This window comes from Ananas comosus, linkage group 10, assembly GCF_001540865.1.
Source record: "Ananas comosus cultivar F153 linkage group 10, ASM154086v1, whole genome shotgun sequence".
In the NCBI taxonomy this organism is placed as follows: domain Eukaryota; kingdom Viridiplantae; phylum Streptophyta; class Magnoliopsida; order Poales; family Bromeliaceae; genus Ananas; species Ananas comosus.
This window is the reverse complement of record NC_033630.1, coordinates 1,376,296-1,386,563: the sequence shown is the minus strand read 5'-3', so window position 1 is coordinate 1,386,563 and position 10,268 is coordinate 1,376,296. Positions and strand designations below refer to the sequence as shown.

The 10,268-nt window shown below is 34.8% G+C and overlaps 1 protein-coding gene across 1 annotated transcript; it reads left to right on the top strand.

Annotated features, from left to right (window-relative positions):
• Positions 3,842–7,848, top strand: LOC109716197 (protein indeterminate-domain 7). The gene is made up of 3 exons (XM_020241526.1): positions 3,842–4,758; positions 5,291–5,687; positions 6,456–7,848. The coding sequence occupies exons 1-3, from the start codon at positions 4,569–4,571 to the stop codon at positions 7,468–7,470; spliced, it is 1,602 nt and encodes a 533-aa protein (XP_020097115.1). The 5' UTR covers positions 3,842–4,568; the 3' UTR covers positions 7,471–7,848.

The following is a 10,268-nucleotide window of genomic DNA, read 5'->3' as shown; positions in this document are numbered from 1 at the left end:
AATTTTTTTTAGAATGATTACTGATTTATATTTCAAGTTAGGTTGATTTTTATTTTCCTATGAGATGAGTTGGGTGAGGTGAATCGGGTAAGCCGGGCTAATGTTTGTCTTTTCTTTTTCTTTTCTTTTTCTTTTTTTTTAGCTAATAGTAAAAGGGAAGAGGGGAGTGAATTAGCTGACTTTAGGATCTGCTTCTAGTAAAGGAGAGCAGGAGGAGGCGGTGGCGTCGGTTGCTCCGTCTCAAGGCCGCCAACGATCTATGAATTTATTTATAACCATTTAATCGTCGTGAGAAAATCTAATATCGTTGTGAGAGATTGACAGTGATATATAGATGGCTGGGGTGTATATCGTTGTGAAAAGTTTTCACAGCCATTTAAATCGGTCGTCGTAAAAAAACTGGATATGGCTGTAAATTTTCACAGCGATATCTGGCAAAAACAACATCACGTTCTACAGTTGATATATATAATACAATTAATAGTATAGTACAATACTAATTAATTACAAGGCTCTCTTTTGAATATACTAGTAGCTTGGCTATATTTCTTGATCTCTAAATTCTTAATCGTGTGATGTTGTCTTAATCCAATATCTCTTTGTACAAACTCTGTAAAAACTCATTCATAGGGTAAATAAGATTTTGAATTTTTGTGTAGATGATTACGGATTTATATTTCGGGTTAGGTTGGTTTTTATTTTCTAATGAGATGAGTTGGGTGGTGTGGGTCAGATAAACCGGGCTAATATTTGTCTTTTCTTTTTTTTTTTTTTTTTAATTAATAGTAGAAAAGAAGAGAGAAGTGAGTTAGATAACTTTAAGATCTACTTCTCAGAAATGACAGCAGGAGGAGGCGGTGACGTCGGTTGCTCTATCTCAAAGTCGCCAACGATTTACGAATTTATTCATAACCATTTAATCGTCATAAGAAAATCCAATATCGCTGTGAGAAATTGACAGTGATATATGGATTATTGGGGTGTATATCGTTGTAAAAAATTTTCACAGCCATTAAAATCGATCGTCATGAAAAAGCTGTACATAGATATAAATTTTTACAGCTATATCTGACAAAAACAACATCACCGTCAATCTCAGCTCGATTTTAGTTTAATATTAATAAATTAATAAAATAAAATGCACATTGTTTAAAATATATTAATCATATTGTAAGCGACACGAGTTTACCAACCAATTAACGTAAAAGAAAAGCGAACTTGATTTGACCGGCATCAAGACAACTAGAGCTAGAATAAAAAGATTATTAAAAAATTTATTAACATTGTATAGAACTTAGATTAAAAGTATAGGTAGTAAAATTATTACCTCACACGCATACTTATTTTTTATAAATTTTGATATTAAGAGTTGGCAAGGATTAATTAATATATAAAAACACTATTCTTTTATATACCTTTTCGTACTCCTTTAATTGTTTGACTTACTCTATTGGTTTTAAGGAGAGAAGATAAAAGATTATGAATTATAAAAATAAAAAACATTAATCCTCAATCCTGGTTTTGACATAAATGTGACACTTATACAAAAGTGTCTCAAACATGTGTCGCTATAACCTAATTCTGTTATAGTGTTGGTTTGGCCCCTTAATTAGTTCCAAAAATATATTAGTTGTTACAACACGACATTAGTACTGTTGACACCAATGACATGCCCCACGTTACAAATTAATTGTCCTAATTAATTAATTAATTAATAAGCACATTCGAGAAGAGGAGACACTGTCATATATATATATATATATAGTTCATCTAGGATACTTTTACAAGTATCATCCCCATGTTGCTATCACGTTTTTAGCCATTGGATCTACTTTTTGATTACAAATAGCCCTTGGATCAAACATTATTCCACCTACCACCACCTACCACCACCTGCCCCCATCATCTCAACCTCACATCTTTCCATCCAAGGGCTAAAAACACACAAGTATCACTTGTGTGATACTTGTAAAAGTATTCTAGCTCAATTTTATATATATATATATATATAAATTTTTTTTGTACTTATAAGTTTTTGACAGTTAGATGAACCTTTTTGATCATTTTCATCCGTTGGATCATACTATTCAACCAACCACCCATTCAATCCTAAGGGGCTCACATCATTCTAACCGCACATCTATTAATCTAATGGTCAAAAATTTGGTAGCACCAATGACTTGATGCTATTAATAGTATATTAGCCTAGTTCTATATATATAGAGAGAGAGAGAGAGAGAGAGAGAGAGAATTGAGCTCTTATGCTTTTAAAAGTACAAGTCATTGGTGCTTGTAAGTTTTCGGCCCTTAGATTAAGGGATGTGCGGTTAGGATGATGTGGGCCCCCTAGTGCTTAATGGTTAGTTTGTTGAATAGTATAATCTAACAGGTGAAAATGATTAAAAGCGTAGATCTAACGGTAAAAAATTCACAAGCACTTATCAATAGCACAAAGCTATTGGTGTTATTAGTTTTTTAGCCCTTGGATTGAGAAATGTGCGGTTAAGATGATGTGGGTCTCCTAAGGTTGAGTGGGTGGTTGATTGAATAGTATAATTTAACGGATAAAAATAATTAAAAAATTAAATTTAACGGTGGAAAACTCGATAGTATCAAACTCTTGGTGCTATTGATAGTACCCCAGCCGGACTCTATATATATATATATATGTATGTATGTATACACTTACATATATATATTCTGAATTAAATTNTATATATATATATATATATATATATATATATATATATATATATATATATATATATATGTATGTATGTATGTATACACTTACATATATATATTCTGAATTAAATTTTAAACTTTATATATACATAAACTTATGTATATATTTTTTGAACTATTTAAGTAGATTAATTCGTAATTTTGTTAAAAATCTATAATTTAATATGCTAAAATAAAAAGTGAGTTTAATATTAATATAACTGATAAAAACTATTGAAATTATGAAAAGAATGTCAAGAGTTAAGAGAATGATGAAGAGTGTATTTCCAAATGTTCAATAGGTAAGGGGTATATAGGGTTTTTTCCATTCATTTTTAATTGCTTTAATTATTCGGAATTATTTTATAGCTACTACAAACTTCCAAAGCTGTGTGAGAGACACACGATATATCTAATATTATATAAATCCTCTACACAAAGAAGATGCCACCGATGAAAGATAAGTATTAAAAATTGAGAAATGAAATGCTACATGTAAACTCGAAAAGACGGTGTACAAATTTTATATCCCTCAGCTCAAATAATTTTTTAAATTTTTAATAGTAAAACAATTGATAAGAAAAAGAACAAAATATCAACCTTTGTATAAAAGAGTGTAAGATTTATTTTTACTTTTTGCGCGTACACATAAACGCTACTCTTAAAAATTAGAAAAATACTACATGTACAGCTTATATATTGGTGTAAATTTTAATTTTTTTTTCCTCCAAAAATTCACAAATTTTATATTTTAGAGTTTTAGTTAAAAAGGCTAGTAGAAAAATAATTAATAACTCTTGAATGAGTGCACTGTACATGTGCTTATCTTATATTTAGCTAAAAAAAAGTGTACAAGGAGCATTGTAAGTCCAATACTGTTTATGGTAAATATATATATAAAAAAGAGGAATTAAATCTATATAAAAAAAGAAAAATTTGGAGGGGAAGGGAATTTCTAGATAAATGCGCAGGTAACAAAGGAAAAGACAAGAAAGTGCAACATCAGAGTAGGCTGTATGTTGTTGGTATTGAATGGGTGGCTGATTACGCACTCCTTAGCTTCCCTCATCCACATACCTCTCTTCTCTCTCTCTCTCTCTCTCACCTCCTCTCCCCAAAGCTTTTCTTTTCTTTTCTTTTCTTTTCTTTTCTTTCCTCTTTTTTTTTGTTTTTTTTTTAAAAAAAAACGTTTGCTCACTTTGTTTGATCAATTTCATGCATCGATCTACCTTCCCATAGCAAAGCAGTTGATACATCTTCTTAGTTGTTCCAACCAATCTAGCTAGCTTCTTGGGTCTTTTGTTTTTTCCCCTCTTTTTTTGGATCTTTCAATGTGGTTTTCTTATGGTCTTTACATATATGTGCAAGGAAATTTGTTAAGCATATATAGATGTAAAGAGTTGTTGATGTAGTTCCTTGGATATCATCATCATCATCATCATCATCTTCTTCTTCTTCTACTTTTTTTTTTTTTTTTTTAATTTCCTTCCTTGCTCAAGTTTTGATTTGGAGGAGAGATGGGTTATTTTGCAAAAAGCTTCTCAATAAAAGATCAATCACGCATCCTCCCTGTAAAGAGAAAATCTTTCTTGGTGAAAGAATTTTTATGCCGAATTATGTAAGGAGGAATATCCTTTAAGATGCATGTGTAGTGATAAAAATAAAAATAAGAAAAAAGCAAAACAAAGGCTGGTGTTTCTTCTTCTTCCTTTTATTTCTGGTCATAGCTTAAGAATTTATAGGGTCTCCTTTTACCAACTGAGAGAGGAAACAAATAGATCTGCTTTGGAGTAGCTGAGATCTCTCCTCCTCCTCTCTTAACTTTTTCTCTTCCTCCTAAAACTATGATGAAAGGGCTCATAATTCAGCAGCAGCAGCAGCAGCAGCAGCATCAGCAGCTTCTTGTGGAGGAGAACATGTCCAATCTAACCTCTGCCTCTAATGAAGCAAGTGTGTCTTCCAACCAGCAATCCTCCTTCGCCTCCCCAAACCCTAATCCTGCGAAGAAGAAGAGGAACCTCCCAGGAAATCCAGGTTAGTATTTATTTGCACTCAAATTGTAAGACCCAAAGTTTCCACCTTTTCTTATTTTCTTAGCATTTTTAATCCATCATTAATTAATTAAAGCCTCCTTTGATAATTAATTACAGTTTTTTTTTTCCAAAAAAATATATATTTCTGAACTCAAATTCTCTGTGATCAGAAGAGCTATATATATTCTTCTTATTGTTTGTTGGGCTCAAAACTCTCTATCAATTTTCTTCTAAAAAAAAAATCAAAAGTAAGAAAAAAATAATTTTTTTATATTTTTTCCCAGACAAATGATGTATATATATATTGAATTACTAATTAACAACCCGTCATCTGTCGCGCACTGTAGTTCATAGAATTTAAACTAAAAAAATAATAACAATAAAACATAAAAGTAACCGACCGAGACCTACCTACTAAATCTACGGATTGTTGTTCATAATTTTGTTGAGTTGGGCTAATCTTTCTCTTTTTTCTTCACTTATTCATGTGTGTTTGTTTTGGTTTGGCTTTTTGGATCTGAATTTATAACTAGACCCAGATGCGGAGGTGATAGCACTGTCGCCAAAAACTCTGATGGCGACCAACAGGTTCGTGTGCGAGATCTGCAACAAGGGTTTCCAAAGAGACCAAAATTTGCAGCTCCACAGGAGAGGGCACAACCTGCCATGGAAGCTGAAGCAAAGGAGCTCCAAGGAGGTGAGGAAGAAGGTGTACATATGCCCCGAGGTCACGTGCGTCCACCACGACCCCTCACGTGCGCTGGGTGACCTCACCGGGATCAAGAAGCACTTCTCCCGGAAGCACGGCGAGAAGAAGTGGAAGTGTGACAAGTGCTCCAAGAAGTATGCCGTGCAATCTGATTGGAAGGCTCACTCCAAAATCTGCGGCACCAGGGAGTATAGATGTGACTGTGGCACCCTCTTCTCAAGGTACGTAATTATTTATTTATTCTCATCAACGAAATTCTTATTAATTTACTTATCATTTAGTAGTGGTGCTTTTGCTTTGCTTTTGTTTTGTTTTGCTTTTGTTTTGTGAACGAGTAGTTTTGTGTATATATATAGATAGATAGATAGATAGATATGTCTCCTTAATTGGAATTAAGTTATAATTAATGAAGCCTTAATTACTCCTTTCTTTGGATAAGTGCAGTAGTTGAACTATATAAAGCTTCATTAATTTAAATATAATTAAGATACATAGTACAGCATGAAACTCATCATGTCTCAAGTAGTAATTAATGTTAGGAAACCTAAGATCGATAGAGCTAGCAAAATCAAGTTCCCATAAATAAATTCATGAAAACGAAGGAAAATAAAAGTTCTTTTTTTTTTAATTAAAAAGAACAAGGAAGTGTTCACCCAGAAGTACCCAAAAGAATGAACTGATCAATGCATGCATGTTCACTTTAATTTCTCCCTTTCTTTTGTTTTTTTTCACTTCTCATTATTATTCCTCCTCTCTCTCTCTCTCTCTCTCTCTCTCTCTCTCTCTCTCTCTCTCTCTCCCTATATACACCCTTGTTTCTTTTTGGAGTTTAGTCGTGTGCTTTTCGAGTCATGGATCTCTGTTCCCTTGTGATGCTCGTACCTTTGTCTTTCATATTTGCCTTTTTCTTGTTGGTTTATTATTATCATTATTACTACTATTACTTCTGCTACTACTACTGCTGCTTCTGGTGCTGTTAAAATTTGCAGGAGGGATAGCTTTATCACGCACAGGGCCTTTTGTGATGCACTGGCTGAGGAGAGTGCAAGAGCCATAACAGCAAACAACAATCCCTTGGCTCCTCACCATCCATTACTATTCTCTCAGCCCTCCTCGTCCCAAGACCCCTCCCCTCTCTCCCCCACAACCCTTCAAGCCCAGTTCCCTCAATTCATAAGATCCTCAGAAACCAACACCAACATCAGTAACAGCAACCACGGCTTACTACAAGAACTCTCGCTTAAGAGAGAGCAGCAGCAGCAGCAGTTTAGCATGCGACAGGATCACGTCCCTTCATGGCTGAGTTGCCAGGGATCGACACCACTGAACCCCTTGGAACTCCCCTCTTCTATCTTTTCAGCAAGGTTGGAGCAACAGCATGAGTACACTAATGAGAACTCAGCTCCTAATGTGAATATCCCGGCTTTCTCTACTCCCTACCAGGCCTCAGCGGCTTCTCCGCACATGTCGGCTACTGCTTTGCTTCAGAAAGCAGCTCAGATGGGTGCAACACTGAGCAGATCCACACTCCAGGGCCAAATGGCTTCTCATACCAGCAATAACACGGCTGCTAATTCCCTGGCCAGCTCTTCCGGGTTTGGTCTTGGCTTGTCTTCACAGCAGGAGATGGGTGGAAACAGCAGCAGCAGTGATCATGGGTTTAAGCTTGGAACGGCTTCTCCTCTCCTCAGTGACATGATGATGAACAATCCTCTATCCACATTTGAAGATCCATTTGGGGGGATGATGGGCTCAAAGAGAGAGGGTAATGTTAACAGTGAAATGGAGACCATTGCTAGAATGTACGGGAGGAAGGAGGAAGGAGGAAGTGGTGTTGGTGTTGGTGGTGGTGGAGGTGGTGGAGGTGATGGGTTGACTAGAGATTTCTTAGGCCTAAGGGCCATTTCCCACAGGGATATTCTTAACATGGCTGGGTTGGATCCTTGCATCAGTTCCTCCTCCTATGAGCAAACTCAACAAAGTAAGAAGCCATGGCATGGTTAATTAGCTAGCTACTAAAGTTTATCCTGCATGGTACAAATGGTTTTCATGAGTCAAATTTTTGCTCGGATCAAGTCCTATGGTTTACTATTCTTTATCTAGCCTTTCTTTTGACCCAAAGGGAGGAAAGTTTGGTCTCCATGTCTATATATTCTTGGTAGGGTTCGGTTCTCATAAAGCTTGAAATTGCTATGGCACTTTTCTCTATGTTCGTGTACCAATTAATGTTCTTATTAAACCTTTGCAATAATCCTTCGTAGCTGATCTAGAGTGGAGGAGGTTATCCTCTTGTAATCAGTTTAAAATAATACAAACTTTTGTTTAAACTATAGTAGAATGGAGTAAATTAACCAGCAAAATGGTTTGTTCTTTCCTCCAAAACAGAATGGAGACACTCTCTTTTATAATTACTACGAATGCATGCATGGGTTCAATTTTCTACTATTTTTCAATGTAGTTTACACTATATCATGGCCATGTGCTTCTCCTTTTGCGGCATATGAATGGATTATTAGCTTACACTTTTGATGATCAGATCATGGTAAAGGTTTTTGCAGTTTGGAAAGCTAGTTAATGATTTGGGAGGTGACGTACTGTTGCATGCAAGGTGATCAATGACATGTGGGGCCTGATCATCTCATGCCATTTTTCCATCCCAAACATCTTAATATCAAATCCCCTCTTGTGTCGCCTGGTTGATATGATGTGATCAACCAATGGGGATGAAGGTTTGACATCTGGTTCCACTCCCTTGCCAATTAAATATTTGGAATATTCAGTTTTTGATACCTTGACTAAAGTTTTTATTGTACCAAATTAATGTTAGTAGTTACCGTTATTATCTAATACTATCGTATTACGTACTACATACATGCACTTTGATAATATGCTATATATTTACATTGTGCTATTAGAAAAAAAAAGAAACATTAAATACAACTCCAGAATTTGAGGCTCAAATTTTCTTTTTTTTTTTTGTTCTTTCTAATACAGTATAAGTGTTTTTTTCTTTTTTTGGACAGGCGCTTCATAAATGATAAAACAACAGTACCATAGTTATTAAATGCATCTCATTTAAATATCTGTTCTACTATTATTCCTGATGATCACCTCTATCTCTCTCTCTCTCTCTCTCTCTGTATATATATATATATATATATATATATATATATATATATGCATTACTCTTTACTTCGATTGAACATATATTCCCTTCCACTTGATGAATTAACATGCTCCCCTTTTTCTTCCTTGGAAAAAAGCATTTGCAGTGATGAAAGAAAAGAACCTTTCATGCACGGCTGGTACACCAGCTGCCACTCACATATTTAGCTAGCCCGAGGGCCAAGGCATGTAATTTTAAAGTTTGTCAACGGCCCATTGATAAAGACAAGAGCACTTTCCTGGTCAAACAGCTCAGACACACAATGTAGTATTGTGTACCCACACATGAGAGAGAGAGAGAGAGAGAGAGAGAGAGAGAGAGAGAGAGAGATTTAAGCTGAGCTAGATAAGATATATATATATTATATATTATAGCACGCATTGTATTATGAAGGAATCTCCCATGCACTCTCTGCATGCAGCAGGGTGTGTCTGAGTGGCCTTTTGAGCTTTTGTCAATTGTCACGTCTCTGCGTGGAACAGTAAAGCTGTGATAATATTGCTGATAATCGAGAGAGAGAGAGAGAGAGAGAGAGAGAGAGAGAGAGAGAGAGAGAGAGAGGTGTATATATATATATATTATGTCACACACAACACACATGTACATATTTACATGGGCAATGCTAATTCTACAGCTCGATCACTTTAGATTCCGATCTCACAATTTTATCCATCTTAAGGCTATATTGACTACAATAATTTTATTACTTTTATTTCCAATAAAAATTAGATGTAGTGAATTTTATTTATCTTATACCAATATATATCTGTGCATGTGCACCCATCACGAGGCTATGCTCTAGTACAATTCCCATTCCTTCTCACTCCCCACTACTCTCTCTCTCTCTCTCTCTCTCTCTCTCTCTCTCTCGTGTGTTATTCCTTTCTCGCCCTCGTAAACTCTGATGCGTGGTGTATCTTGTTATGTAGAGAGAGAGAGAGAGAGAGAAAGAGAGAGAGAGAGAGGGAGAGGGAGGAAACAAGATAAAGGAATGAGGTTTTAGACTAGAGGTCTAAGGTTGTAGGCGTTGACATGGGTTTTAGAGATCAAGTCTCAAAAGAAGTGTTGATGTATTGTACTATTTCTGTCGGTTCTTTAATTAATTGATTCATTATTTATTTATAATTTACTTTTTAATACTTTATAATTTATTTTGATTAAATTTTTATAAAAAATTTGGTTAATTCTAACAAAAAAAAAATGTCACGTCATCAAATAATAGTATGCTATATTTGGCCCGCACCTTATCATATGAAAATCTACATTTGGTTTAGTAGACTTCTTAACTGCGTAGATTTAATTAAAAACAGAAAATAAACATTGGAAATTTGATTATACATATTTAGAAGTTACGAATTACAATAGAAAAATAATAATAAATATAGGAGATTAATATCACAATTAGCTCAAATTAGGTGGACAATTAATCCAAAGAACAATATGTAGTTGTTCAGATAGCAATGGGGAATTAATGAAGCATATTTGCGTTTACTTTCATGAGGGGACAAAGAATGGTTGTTGACATAATGCATGAGTAGTTCATTGAAAAAACTAATGGTCTAAGACCTACGTTAGGGTTTAAGCTTCGATTAAAAGTATCTGCTTTTATACGTACTTAGAAAGTTTAAAATGTTTG